We start from the raw sequence: 14,520 nt of genomic DNA, 5'->3' as shown, positions 1-14,520 counted from the left end.
AAACAAGAAATTAAAAACTAAAAAAAAAAAAAAAAAAAAAAAAAAAAAAAAAAAACACGAAAAAGGAACAAAATTACAATAATTACACCAGCACCCCCTTAAAATAATAAATAAATAAAATCATGTAAAAACCCCGACCCAGCTCCATTCACACTATTATATACAACCCTGAACTACATTAACACCGTCCTATATACAATACTATATACACTATATACAATATAAACATATGACACCAGTCCGAATATTGTACAAGACACACCTAATACCCTCTGGTCCCACTGCCTTACCTCACTGCCTCCCCCTTACACCGCCACATTCACACTTACGACAAACCTAATTACAAACATAGTATACAAAATTAACAATATTTATATATTTTTTTCCTTTTTTTTCCTTTTATTTATTTATTTTTTTTTTTTTTTCCTTTTTTTGGGATTTTTTTTTTTTTTTTTTTTAACACTATATATAAAACACACATCTACTCTAACTATCCCACCACCCCTGATCCAGCTCTGGCCACAAAGTTCAGGATTTCTCCGAGCTAGGATCAGGCCCCAAAGTTTTTCCCCAGGCGGGGCCTGGACCAGGCCAGATCAGTCTCTTATCACCGCTGTTGAAAACCCCCCATCCCCCCAATCCCCCCACCCAACCTAACTAAGACCCTCTATTATACACAATATATACAATACACTATATACAATATATACATAAACCAACGTTACAGAACATAACCTACGTACTCACCACTTAAGGCTCAAGTTCGATGCTTGCAAACCTTCTATCCAGGAGACTGATATTCAAAACAAAACTCTAGAGTGAAAAGGCATCAGCCCACCACCAGGATATAGGAGTACTAACGGACTAAGGCACCCCGAAGGAGAAACCCCTCCAGAGATGGGCCGCCCTCCGGGCACCCAGTCTTTCATACTCCAGAGAACGGACCTTCACCAGGGCACCTAGGATGCTGCTATAAACTTCGTCTACACGGAGGATTTTACTCTGCGTCGAAACTAAAACTCGTGCGTTCCACGTGAAGTACCTGACCACTGCGCTGACTATAAATAAAGTGACTCTGTCCCTTCTCCCGAGGTCTCCGAACGCTCCATAGGCCCACTCGGCATAGGACAGAGTAGCCAGCCGCGGCCAACCAATGGAAGCTCCCACCCTGTTGTACACCTCTGTATTAAAGGGACAATGAAGCAGGAAGTGCTCCATGCTTTCCAGCATGTTAGCACAAGCCTCACGGGGGCAATTCCTGTCCTCGGAGCTCCTGTACTTCAGATTGTCCCTCACATACAACTTACCTTGGAAGCAGCGCCAAGTCAAGTCCCAGTACTTCTTGGGGATCCTATTAGAATTTAACAAACTCAACCCAACCTCTAGATCCCGACTTGGGCAGTCCTTGAGGACCAATGGACTCTGAAAATGCGAAAGCAAGACCCGCATGTCGAGGAGTTTCCTCGGGAGGGACCTCACTTCCCACATTCCCAGACCCCACCGGCGCATCATCTTCAGAACCGGGGTAACATAAGCCGGGAGATGCCCATGCGGTGTGCGAAGATCCTTCAATCTTCCCCCTGTCTCCCATTCCTGGAAGAAAGGCTGAAACCATCCCTTGCAGGAGAATACCCACGGAGGAGCCCTCTCTTTCCAGAGGTTTGCCACGTTGACCTTCAAAAAGGTGTTCACTAGGAACACCACGGGGTTCACCATATTCAACCCCCCTAGTCTCCTCGTGCGGTAAGTGACCTCCCTCTTGACTAGGTTCAGTCTATTCCCCCATAACATCTGAAAGAACAGACTGTAGACCCGAGTCCAGAGAGGCTCTGGCAAGACACAGACGCTGCCCAGGTAGATTAGTAAGGGGAGCAGGAAAGCTTTGCACAGGCCAACCCTTTCCCTCAGGGTCAAAGACCAACCCTTCCATTGGTCCACTTTTTGAGCGACACCTTTGATTCTGCCTTCCCAGTTTTTCGTGGGGTAATCACCCTGGCCAAATTCGATGCCTAGGACTTTGGCGTGTTCTTGGGGTTCGGGGAGGGTGTCCGGAAGATCAAACCCGGGATCCCCGCCTCCCAGCCAGAGACTCTCACACTTGTCCTGGTTGACCTTGGACCCGGAAGCCTCCGAGTAGCTCTCCACTTCTGACATCACCACCATCGCCTCCTCTCGCGAAGAAACAAAAACGGTGACATCGTCCGCGTAGGCCACTACCCTCAGGATAGCCTCTGGTGCCACCCCGCCCATCCCCACCCCCGCCAACGGTCCACACTCGATCCTTCTGAGGAAGGGATCGATCGCAAACGCGTACAGCAATGGGCTAAGAGGGCAGCCCTGACGGACACCAGATCCTACCCCGAAAGGTTGTCCAATCCACCCATTTACCAGAGGGAAAGTCTCAGCCCCAGCGTATAAGGTCTTAAGCCAGTCCACAAACCCCCCAGGCAGACCGTACCTCAAAAGAGTGGACCAGAGGTACTCGTGGTCAACCCGGTCAAAAGCCTTTGCCTGATCCAGGGTCAGCAGGAACCCCTTCCAAAGGCCCGCCCTGCCTTGCTCCACGGCCTCTCGGACACCCAGAACAGCACTGAAAGTGCTACGGCCAGGAACGCAACAGTTCTGAGCCTCTGAAAGGAGCTGCGGCGCAAACTTCACCAGCCTGTTGAAAAGTATCTTAGCCAAAACCTTCCTGTCCACATTGAGAAGTGCTATGGGACGCCAATTCTCAATGCGTGACGGATCCTTACCCTTTGACAAAATGATCAAAGCTGACCTCCTTAATGATCTCGGCAGGGTGCCCGAGGAGAGACACTCATTAAACACCTGAGTCAAGAGGGGGACCAAGGAGTCCCTAAAGGTCCTAAAGAACTCGGATGTTAAGCCATCCGGACCTGGTGATTTTTTGGGCCTGAGCCCATCGATCGCCAGTCTCACTTCCTCTTCTTTGATCTCTTTTGCCAAAACGTCCAGCGAGAGGTCAGCCCCTGGCTCCGGAACAGCTTCAGCCAGGAAAGCCGACATCCTGTCACGATCCAGTTCCCTCCTTCCCAAAAGGTGTGAGTAGTATGAACTGACGACCTCCAAGATCCCTGATCTGGACCTCTTCAGGGATCCCGTACTGTCCATCAGCCCCGTCACTATCTTACTATTCACTGACATCTTGCAGCTTCTGTAAGGGTCGGGCGAGTAGTACTTCCCGTAGTCCCTCTCAAAAACCAAAGATGCGTGCCTATCGTACTGACACCTCTTCAGCAAGGACTTCACACCGGAGATCTCCTCGCGGCTACCTCCAGTCGAGACAAGATGCTCGAGTCTCCTCCTCAGGCTCTGATACAGGCGATCCCTGTTCAGGCTTCTGAGGTTCGAGAGTTGCCGGAAGAATTTCGCCACCCGATGTTTGAACATCTCCCACCACTCTGACTTAGTGTTACTTAGGCCCAGCAGCGGTACCTGGCTCTGAAGAAAATCCTCAAAAGACTGTCTTACAGCTTCTTCCTCAAGGAGTGATGAATTCAGCTTCCAATAACCTCTTCCCATCCTAGGAGTCTCTGTAACGTTCAGAGAAAACATAATCAAACAGTGGTCGGAGAACTCCACCTCCACAACCGACAACGGCGAGGAGACGGCTTCCTCCTTCAAATAAAACCTATCTATCCTAGACCTGCACTGACTACCTCTAAAAAAGGTGAATCCCGTGCTGCCTGTGTTGTGCCGGATGTGGACATCCACTAGGCGTGCCTCACTTACTATCCTGTTTAGCGCGACGCAATCATAAGTCAGCCGGTCCCCAGAACCTCCTCTATCACAGGGTCTCGTGACGTTGTTGAAATCCCCTCCAAAGACCACCTGCCGACTTGAAAATAAGAAAGGTTTGATCTTCAAGAAGAGACATTTGCGGTCCCACTTGGATTGGGGACCGTAGATGTTAATGAGCCGAAGCTCCTGTCCCCCCATGGAGACATCTAGGATCAAGCATCTCCCCATTTCTAATTCAATTAATCGTCTGCATTCAACCGCTGCGGTCTTAAAAAGGACCGCCACCCCGCTATACGGCTCGGCCGCAAGAGACCAGTAGGAGGGCCCATGCCTCCACTCCCTCCTTGCTTTATGCATGGTTGATAGGTCAGTCAACCTGGTCTCCTGCAAAAACAAAATGTCGGCATCAAGTTGGCCGAGAAAATGAAAGGCCGTGAACCTTGCCGCTTCTGACTTTATGCTGGCAACATTAATGGTTGCCAGCGTCAACGGTGTGGGTGCCGCCATCATGATTGATTGGATTAGATAGCCTTTTTCTTCCCACCCCCAACAGCTTCACCCTCTTCCTCAGACAATGATGAGCTTTTAGTGCGCTTAAGACACACAGACTCATCCATTCTCTCCTTACATACACTCTGGCCCTTGTCTGGTGGTCCCGAGGTAGTCCCCCCCCCAGAGGGCCCTTTAATTGCTCCCTGAGAAGAAGACTCAGCGACCCCCTGAGCCCCAACATCCCTGTCCACAACCTCTGGCTCCGGGCTCCCGTCCTCCCCCTCTGCAGGGGAGTCCTGGAGGGCCCCGAACCGGTTGGAGAGATCCACCAGAGGGGGGGCGGCTGGACCTTCCAATGGCACCTGGATCAGGGCTAGAGAATCAGAGGGGTCGCACTCCAGAGCGGAGGCTCGAGACCCGGACCCACTCCTACCCTTGGTTGTTTTCCGGTTACCCTTTTTCCTTTGTTGTGACCATTCCCCCTCTCCCTCATCCAGACTGTCACCGGATGAGGGTTCCTGGGAGGACATGGCGTCCGCCTGCTCCTCCCTTTCAAGTCTCCTGACTTCCTCACTCAATTCACTGTCTTTAGGATCCTCAGCTGCAAGTGAAGTACCTGGGTCAGGGTTTAGGGTCATTACTCCCTGCCCCCTGTTCCCATGGCGTTGCTCCTGCCGCCTGATGTTGGATGGCGGCAGCTTGCTCCTCACCGGTTCCCTGCCTCCTCCGCCCCTACTGGTCCCTTCACCGGCAAGATTAGTCCCGGCTTTCGCCTGTCCCGCACTCGCCGCTTTCAGGACCGCATTGGCAAAGGAACGCGGACAGCGACTGAATGGATGACCGAGGTCACCACACAAGTTACACCTAATCCTGCCACAGGTAGCAGCGAGATGGCCAAGGTCCCCACACAGTGCGCATTTTTGGGTGGTACACTGCGCACTGAAGTGTGTGGGGCTGCCGCACCTGTGACAGACCTTAGGCTGCCCCTGGTAGAAAATCAGGATCCTGTCCCTCCCCAAAAATGTAGAGGAAGGTATATGGGTAACAGTGTTTCCTGAAACCTTCAATTTCACCATGAAGGTCCAGGCCCCTGACCAGATACCATGGTCGTCGCGGGTCTTCTCAGGAATGCCGACGATGTCGCCATATCGACCAATCCAGGTGGAGATGTCCATGCAGGAAAGTGACTCGTTACTGGTCAAAACGGTCACCTTCCTGACCGAGTTCTGGCGGGATATTGCGACAGGGACAAAACCTTGCCATTCGGGGCGACCACGAGCCAGCTCATGGCGAGACCAAAAAAGCTCAAGGCCCTCCGGTCTCACGAAGCTGACATCGAAGTAGGAGGTCCCATAGGGATGGATCAAGGCAAAGATGTCATATGCCGCGAAGCCCATCCCCAGCAGGAGCTCAGCAACCTTTGACCGATCAGGACAGGCATCCTTGCTTACCCACTGGAGACGGGCCACGTTCCTACGGTTACTACTCTGCCCCGGTGTCGGCAGAGACCAGACAGTCTCTGCCCCTCTATCTCGGAAGGCGGAAAGACCATGTCTCTCTATCCAGAAAGACAGATCAACCTCCCTCCCCTCTACATTGATGGAACTCTCCCCTTTCTTCAGGGCGTCCAGGAAGCGCTGCTGCAAGTCACCATCCTCGGGGCCACCAGACAAGGGCGCACTACTACCCCCAGCAGTGACAGCTCCCGAATAGCTAGGGGCTGAAGCCCTCGCCACCACTGGGGGGGCAGTGGGACCACTACCTACTTCCCCTCCACCAACACCAGTGCTGCTCTCCTCATTCACTCCACCAATACTCCCATCATTTGCGGCACCACAACTCCCATCATTCACTCCACCACTATTCCCACCATTCACTCCAGCAGTACTCACATCATTCACTCCACCAATACTCCCAACGTTTGCGGCACCACAACTCCCATTATTCACTCCACTACTACTCCCATCATTCACCCCATTACCACTGTTCTCTGCACCTTCCACAGTCACCTCCATTCTTTCCTCCCTTGTGTCTGCAGTCTCTGCACTCACACCTGCTGGGTCGGGGGAGCGGTGCAGCACCACACCCGTTTTCATTAGCTCAGTGCTGACATTGTGCAGTTCTTTTGGAGCACTGTGCCCCTTATTGTTCTGGGCTGCCTGCCCTGTAGCCACAGACTTCGGGGTGCTGGTATCACATTTTGGGGCATGCTGTCCCCCCGTCACAGCAGAGCGCACAGTGTTCCTTGCTGATGATGTTCCCTGCTTTTGCTGTGTATTTCTTTTTTCCCGTGGCTCTGTCTCAGCTGCGCGCCTCCTCTCCTCTGTTGAGGCGCACTGCGCCCCTGTCACAACAGTGCGCCCCCGTTTCGCCGCACCATGCTCCTCGGCCCTGCCCCCCACAGCCCCGGCGTCGGCCGGCTCAGCTGCAGTGAGCAGGGATGGAGTCTGCCCACACCGTCCCCCTTTCGCAACGGCGTGGACATCCCCCCCGCTCTCCTCGGCCCCGGTGATAACCGGCTTAGCCGCAGCAGGCAGGGAGGGAAACTCCACGGGGTCCCCTATGTCCGGCGCCGTGAGTACCTCCACAGCCTCACCCCCTGCACTGTTCCCCGCACAGACGGCAGCATTGCCGGACGTCTTCCTCCTCTCCCCACCTTGCCTATGCCCCGGACCCACTGCAGAGCCCGTGCTTTTAGGTTTGGTGGGGTTTACACAGGAGGTGGTAGGTGTAACATCAGACATTGGTACATATTTGTAACTCACCACCTCCTGTGTCATCTTTTTTTTCTTCCTCCTCTTTTTGGTCTCCTCCGCTGGCTCGTCCTCCCCGAAGGAGAATGTGGTCAGGTCCACAGGAGACTCCAGCTCTCTGATCTCCCTCAACAGACCGCACTCCTCCTCTTCCTCCGCTGACACTCCAGCATGGGTTGTCGGAGTCCTCTGCCGTGCCGGGAGGCCGCTTCCTTGCTGGCTCTGCGACTCTTTCTCCCGGCTTGTTCCAGCACGAGAGACTCCAGCCACGACTTCATCGTCCTCCTCCTCCTCGCTTAGGACGCCGGCTGGCAGTTCTCCCGAGGTATTTAACCCCTTCATTTCAGAGAACCGCCGCTGGTTCTTAAACCTCTCCAGGAAGGGACCTGCGCTTTTCTCAATCCCCTCCCGGAGGAGCACTAACCGGACCACCTCATCTCTGAGGGCTTTAAACCTCTGGGAGGTCGCGGGTCTTTCCTTGTTAGAGGCACGGGTGTTCAGGATCCGTGCCTCCCGCAGCTGCTCCTTCAGCCCGGTCAGTGCTTTGCCGGCGTCCTCGTACTCTCGCAACATGGCGACCACTCGGGAGGAGAAGGAGCTCGTGGACTCGCTGGAGGTCATCTCGCCCCATGATGTTGCTGGGCTCTTCTTCCTGGGGCCTGGGGTGCCCCTGTCTCCCTCTCTGGGCGGACGATGAGCCGTCTCGGGGTTGGAGTAGGTGGGTACGGTCTTTCTCATCCGACCAGATCTCCTCACGCCCTCCTGGGCCGGTTGCTGCTGCTCTCTGTCCCCCGCCGGCACAGACCGGGGAACAGAAGCCTGGGAAGCCATGCCTGGCTCCCAGGAAGCCTGCCTCTCCCTGGGGAGAAGAGAGGCAGACTCTGGGCCTCCTCCTGGAAGTCCTGGAGCTCACAAGACAGGTGCTGCTCTCAGCAGGGTGTGACTGATTGTGGGCACCTGTCCTACAGTCTCCTCCCCCAGTAATGGCTGATAACGGGGAGTAATAGATTGTAGTCTCCTGTCCTACAGTCTCCTCCCCAGTAATGGCTGATAACAGGGAGTAATAGATTGTAGTCTCCCGTCCTACAGTCTCCTCCCCAGTAATGGCTGATAACAGGGAGTAATAGATTGTAGTCTCCTGTCCTACAGTCTCCTCCCCAGTAATGGCTGATAACAGGGAGTAATAGATTGTAGTCTCCTGTCCTACAGTCTCCTCCCCAGTAATGGCTGATAACGGGGAGTAATAGATTGTAGTCTCCTGTCCTACAGTCTCCTCCCCAGTAATGGCTGATAACGGGGAGTAATAGATTGTAGTCTCCTGTCCTACAGTCTCCTCCCCAGTAATGGCTGATAACAGGGAGTAATAGATTGTAGTCTCCTGTCCTACAGTCTCCTCCCCAGTAATGGCTGATAATGGGGAGTAATAGATTGTAGTCTCCCGTCCTACAGTCTCCTCCCCAGTAATGGCTGATAACAGGGAGTAATAGATTGTAGTCTCCTGTCCTACAGTCTCCTCCCCAGTAATGGCTGATAACGGGGAGTAATAGATTGTAGTCTCCTGTCCTACAGTCTCCTCCCCAGTAATGGCTGATAACAGGGAGTAATAGATTGTAGTCTCCTGTCCTACAGTCTCCCCCCCAGTAATGGCTGATAATGGGGAGTAATAGATTGTAGTCTCCCGTCCTACAGTCTCCTCCCCAGTAATGGCTGATAACAGGGAGTAATAGATTGTAGTCTCCTGTCCTACAGTCTCCTCCCCAGTAATGGCTGATAACGGGGAGTAATAGATTGTAGTCTCCTGTCCTACAGTCTCCTCCCCAGTAATGGCTGATAACGGGGAGTAATAGATTGTAGTCTCCTGTCCTACAGTCTCCTCCCCAGTAATGGCTGATAACAGGGAGTAATAGATTGTAGTCTCCCGTCCTACAGTCTCCTCCCCAGTAATGGCTGATAACGGGGAGTAATAGATTGTAGTCTCCCGTCCTACAGTCTCCTCCCCAGTAATGGCTGATAACGGGGAGTAATAGATTGTGTACACAGTGTGTGATTCTATACGCGGCCTCGGTTCGCACATTCTGGATTTTCCGTCATCGCCCGTTGGCCCTGGATTGTGGGGTCCGGGCCGCTGTTATATACAGACATCGCCCCTTACAGCGGTTACAATAGTGATACAAGAGCGCAAGTTACACGGTCAACGGGCAAGAATCCACTCGAGAGGAAATAGAGACCAGAAAACATGAAATAAATCCTGTCGTTCTAATTATCGCTGCTAATAAGTGATTACGTTATTCGGATCATTACATTATTTCTCTTCTTAGTGAATGAATTGTTTCTACAGACAATAATACTGATAAATAATAAACACGACACAAAGTAACAATGCTGACGTCACATAATACCAGACGCTGCCACAGGAGCAGGACAGCGCCCCCCGCAGAGCCGCCCCGCACTCACCGACCACCGTCAGCAGCATGTTGTCCAAAAGGAGGGCGATGAAGACGATGAGCAGAATTAACCTCCGGGACTGTCTGCCCTCGCGGAGCCACCGCAGGAGTCCGAACTCTGTGAGGGACATGGCGCGGACCCGGCTCTGGTCTGTAAGGAGAGCAGATGGCGCACAAAGGTTAAAGGTCCTGCCGGAAAACGCAGCCACCATGCTGACGGGCTCCCATGATGTATACAGCCTCCGCGTCCCCCGGTGTATACAGCCTCCACGTCCCCCGGTCTAAGAAGCCTCCGCGTCCCCCGGTGTATACAGCCTCCACGTCCCCCGGTGTATACAGCCTCCACGTCCCCCGGTGTATACAGCCTCCACGTCCCCCGGTCTAAGAAGCCTCCGCGTCCCCCGGTGTATACAGCCTCCGCGTCCCCCGGTGTATACAGCCTCCACGTCCCCCGGTCTAAGAAGCCTCCGCGTCCCCCGGTCTAAGAAGCCTCCGCGTCCCCCGGTCTAAGAAGCCTCCGCGTCCCCCGGTCTAAGAAGCCTCCGCGTCCCCCGGTCTAAGAAGCCTCCACGTCCCCCGGTCTAAGAAGCCTCCGCGTCCCCCGGTCTAAGAAGCCTCCGCGTCCCCCGGTCTATACAGCCTCCGCGTCCCCCGGTCTAAGAAGCCTCCGCGTTCCCCGGTCTATACAGCCTCCGCGTCCCCCGGTCTAAGAAGCCTCCGTGTACCCCGGTGTATACAGCCTCCGTGTACCCCGGTCTATGAAGCCTCCGTGTACCCCGGTCTATGAAGCCTCCGTGTGTCCCGGTGTATACAGCCTCCATGTACCCCCGGTGTATACAGCCTCCGTGTGTCCCGGTGTATACAGCCTCCGTGTACCCCCGGTGTATACAGCCTCCGTGTACCCCCGGTGTATACAGCCTCCGTGTACCCCTGGTATATGCAGCCTCACACTGGGATGAGATTATCCAGGTTACTGTATTTAGGGCAACGCTGATTTCCTGGAGATGCTGGAGGCTGAGGCTCAGATGTGGGGTAGGTGCTCCGCTCTGGGGGTCCCTCTTGGTGTCAGGGGCTCCGCTCTGGGGGTCCCTCCCGGTGTCAGGGGCTCCGCTCTGGGGGTCCCTCCCGGTGTCAGGGGCTCCGCTCTGGGGGTCCCTCTTGGTGTCAGGGGCTCCGCTCTGGGGGTCCCTCCCGGTGTCAGGGGCTCCGCTCTGGGGGTCCCTCCCGGTGTCAGGGGCTCCGCTCTGGGGGTCCCTCCCGGTGTCAGGGGCTCCGCTCTGGGGGTCCCTCCCGGTGTCAGGGGCTCCGCTCTGGGGGTCCCTCTTGGTGTCAGGGGCTCCGCTCTGGGGGTCCCTCTTGGTGTCAGGGGCTCCGCTCTGGGGGTCCCTCCCAGTGTCAGGGGCTCCGCTCTGGGGGTCCCTCCCGGTGTCAGGGGCTCCGCTCTGGGTGTCCCTCCCGGTGTCAGGGGCTCCGCTCTGGGGGTCCCTCCCGGTGTCAGGGGCTCCGCTCTGGGGGTCCCTCCCGGTGTCAGGGGCTCCGCTCTGGGGGTCCCTCCCGGTGTCAGGGGCTCCGCTCTGGGGGTCCCTCTTGGTGTCAGGGGCTCCGCTCTGGGGGTCCCTCCCAGTGTCAGGGGCTCCGCTCTGGGGGTCCCTCCCGGTGTCAGGGGCTCCGCTCTGGGGGTCCCTCCCGGTGTCAGGGGCTCCGCTCTGGGGGTCCCTCCCGGTGTCAGGGGCTCCGCTCTGGGGGTCCCTCCCGGTGTCAGGGGCTCCGCTCTGGGGGTCCCTCCCGGTGTCAGGGGCTCCGCTCTGGGGGTCCCTCTTGGTGTCAGGGGCTCCGCTCTGGGGGTCCCTCCCAGTGTCAGGGGCTCCGCTCTGGGGGTCCCTCCCGGTGTCAGGGGCTCCGCTCTGGGGGTCCCTCCCGGTGTCAGGGGCTCCGCTCTGGGGGTCCCTCCCGGTGTCAGGGGCTCCGCTCTGGGGGTCCCTCTTGGTGTCAGGGGCTCCGCTCTGGGGGTCCCTCTTGGTGTCAGGGGCTCCGCTCTGGGGGTCCCTCCCAGTGTCAGGGGCTCCGCTCTGGGGGTCCCTCCCGGTGTCAGGGGCTCCGCTCTGGGGGTCCCTCCCGGTGTCAGGGGCTCCGCTCTGGGGGTCCCTCCCGGTGTCAGGGGCTCCGCTCTGGGGGTCCCTCCCGGTGTCAGGGGCTCCGCTCTGGGGGTCCCTCCCGGTGTCAGGGGCTCCGCTCTGGGGGTCCCTCTTGGTGTCAGGGGCTCCGCTCTGGGGGTCCCTCCCAGTGTCAGGGGCTCCGCTCTGGGGGTCCCTCCCGGTGTCAGGGGCTCCGCTCTGGGGGTCCCTCCCGGTGTCAGGGGCTCCGCTCTGGGGGTCCCTCCCGGTGTCAGGGGCTCCGCTCTGGGGGTCCCTCTTGGTGTCAGGGGCTCCGCTCTGGGGGTCCCTCCCAGTGTCAGGGGCTCCGCTCTGGGGGTCCCTCCCGGTGTCAGGGGCTCCGCTCTGGGGGTCCCTCCCGGTGTCAGGGGCTCCGCTCTGGGGGTCCCTCCCGGTGTCAGGGGCTCCGCTCTGGGGGTCCCTCCCGGTGTCAGGGGCTCCGCTCTGGGGGTCCCTCCCGGTGTCAGGGGCTCCGCTCTGGGGGTCCCTCCCAGTGTCAGGGGCTCCGCTCTGGGGGTCCCTCTTGGTGTCAGGGGCTCCGCTCTGGGGGTCCCTCCCGGTGTCAGGGGCTCCGCTCTGGGGGTCCCTCTTGGTGTCAGGGGCTCCGCTCTGGGGGTCCCTCCTGATGTCAGGGGCTCCGCTCTGGGGGTCCCTCTTGGTGTCAGGGGCTCCGCTCTGGGGGTCCCTCTTGGTGTCAGGGGCTCCGCTCTGGGGGTCCCTCTTAGTGTCAGGGGCTCCGCTCTGGGGGTCCCTCCTGATGTCAGGGGCTCCGCTCTGGGGGTCCCTCTTGGTGTCAGGGGCTCCGCTCTGGGGGTCCCTCTTGGTGTCAGGGGCTCCGCTCTGGGGGTCCCTCTTGGTGTCAGGGGCTCCGCTCTGGGGGTCCCTCCCGGTGTCAGGGGCTCCGCTCTGGGGGTCCCTCCCGGTGTCAGGGGCTCCGCTCTGGGGGTCCCTCCCGGTGTCAGGGGCTCCGCTCTGGGGGTCCCTCCCGGTGTCAGGGGCTCCGCTCTGGGGGTCCCTCCCGGTGTCAGGGGCTCACCTGCTCTCCTGCTGCTGCCGGCTGCTTCCAGCTCTGGCTGCTGATGAGAGTTGAGTGCGGCTCTGAGGCTGAAGCTGCGAGACCCAAGAGAGGGGGCAGCACCGAGACCCCACAGCAACTCCTGCGTCACCAGCCACTTCAGGCACTTAACCCCAGAACACCCGGACCCAGAGCACAGCATGTATCTAATCCTATCCCGTGTGATACTGACTGCTGAGCTGTGTATCTAATCCTCTCCTGTGTGATACTGACTGCTGAGCCGTGTATCTAATCCTCTCCCGTGTGATACTGACTGCTGAGCCGTGTATCTAATCCTCTCCCGTGTGATACTGACTGCTGAGCCGTGTATCTAATCCTCTCCCGTGTGATACTGTCTGCTGAGCCGTGTATCTAATCCTCTCCCGTGTGATACTGACTGCTGAGCCGTGTATCTAATCCTCTCCTGTGTGATACTGACTGCTGAGCCGTGTATCTAATCCTCTCCTGTGTGATACTGACTGCTGAGCCGTGTATCTAATCCTCTCCTGTGTGATACTGACTGCTGAGCCGTGTATCTAATCCTATCCTGTGTGATACTGACTGCTGAGCCGTGTATCTAATCCTCTCCTGTGTGATACTGACTGCTGAGCCGTGTATCTAATCCTATCCTTTGTGATACTGACTGCTGAGCCGTGTATCTAATCCTCTCCTGTGTGATACTGACTGTTGAGCCGTGTATCTAATCCTCTCCTGTGTGATACTGACTGCTGAGCCGTGTATCTAATCCTGTGATACTGACTGCTGAGCTGTGTATCTAATCCTCTCCTGTGTGATACTGACTGCTGAGCAGTGTATCTAATCCTCTCCTGTGTGATACTGACTGCTGAGCCGTGTATCTAATCCTATCCTTTGTGATACTGACTACTGAGCCGTGTATCTAATCCTCTCCTGTGTGATACTGACTGCTGAGCCGTGTATCTAATCCTCTCCCGTGTGATACTGACTGCTGAGCCGTGTATCTAATCCTCTCCTGTGTGATACTGACTGCTGAGCTGTGTATCTAATCCTCTCCTGTGTGATACTGACTGCTGAGCCGTGTATCTAATCCTCTCCTGTGTGATACTGACTGCTGAGCCGTGTATCTAATCCTCTCCTGTGTGATACTGACTGCTGAGCCGTGTATCTAATCCTCTCCTGTGTGATACTGACTGCTGAGCCGTGTATCTAATCCTCTCCTGTGTGATACTGACTGCTGAGCCATGTATCTAATCCTATCCTGTGTGATACTGACTGCTGAGCCGTGTATCTAATCCTCTCCTGTGTGATACTGACTGCTGAGCCGTGTATCTAATCCTATCCTTTGTGATACTGACTGCTGAGCCGTGTATCTAATCCTCTCCTGTGTGATACTGACTGCTGAGCCGTGTATCTAATCCTCTCCCGTGTGATACTGACTGCTGAGCCGTGTATCTAATCCTATCCTGTGTGATACTGACTGCTGAGCTGTGTATCTAATCCTCTCCTGTGTGATACTGACTGCTGAGCCGTGTATCTAATCCTCTCCTGTGTGATACTGACTGCTGAGCCGTGTATCTAATCCTCTCCCGTGTGATACTGTCTGCTGAGCCGTGTATCTAATCCTCTCCCGTGTGATACTGACTGCTGAGCCGTGTATCTAATCCTCTCCTGTGTGATACTGACTGCTGAGCCGTGTATCTAATCCTCTCCTGTGTGATACTGACTGCTGAGCCGTGTATCTAATCCTCTCCTGTGTGATACTGACTGCTGAGCCGTGTATCTAATCCTATCCTGTGTGATACTGACTGCTGAGCCGTGTATCTAATCCTCTCCTGTGTGATACTGACTGCTGAGCCGTGTATCTAATCCTATCCTTTGTGATACTG

At 56.0% G+C, this 14,520-nt stretch overlaps 1 protein-coding gene across 1 annotated transcript in view; it reads right to left on the bottom strand.

Moving 5' to 3' along the window:
* The window catches only part of SLC18A2 (solute carrier family 18 member A2), a 226,356-nt gene extending 213,563 nt beyond the window's left edge, over positions 1 to 12,793 (bottom strand). The window contains exons 1-2 of the mRNA XM_073559899.1: positions 12,638 to 12,793; positions 9,459 to 9,599 (exon numbers count right to left, since the gene is read on the bottom strand). Of these exons, the coding sequence (XP_073416000.1) occupies positions 9,459 to 9,579 (121 nt within the window). The 5' untranslated portion in view covers positions 9,580 to 9,599; positions 12,638 to 12,793. The remainder of the gene's footprint in view (positions 1 to 9,458; positions 9,600 to 12,637) is intronic.
* Between the last annotated feature and the right edge of the window lie 1,727 nt (positions 12,794 to 14,520).

The sequence above is a fragment of the Dendrobates tinctorius genome, unplaced genomic scaffold (genome assembly GCF_039654945.1).
Source record: "Dendrobates tinctorius isolate UK_male_01 unplaced genomic scaffold, ASM3965494v1 ptg000279l, whole genome shotgun sequence".
In the NCBI taxonomy this organism is placed as follows: domain Eukaryota; kingdom Metazoa; phylum Chordata; class Amphibia; order Anura; family Dendrobatidae; genus Dendrobates; species Dendrobates tinctorius.
This window is presented reverse-complemented; position numbering and strand designations above follow the sequence as displayed.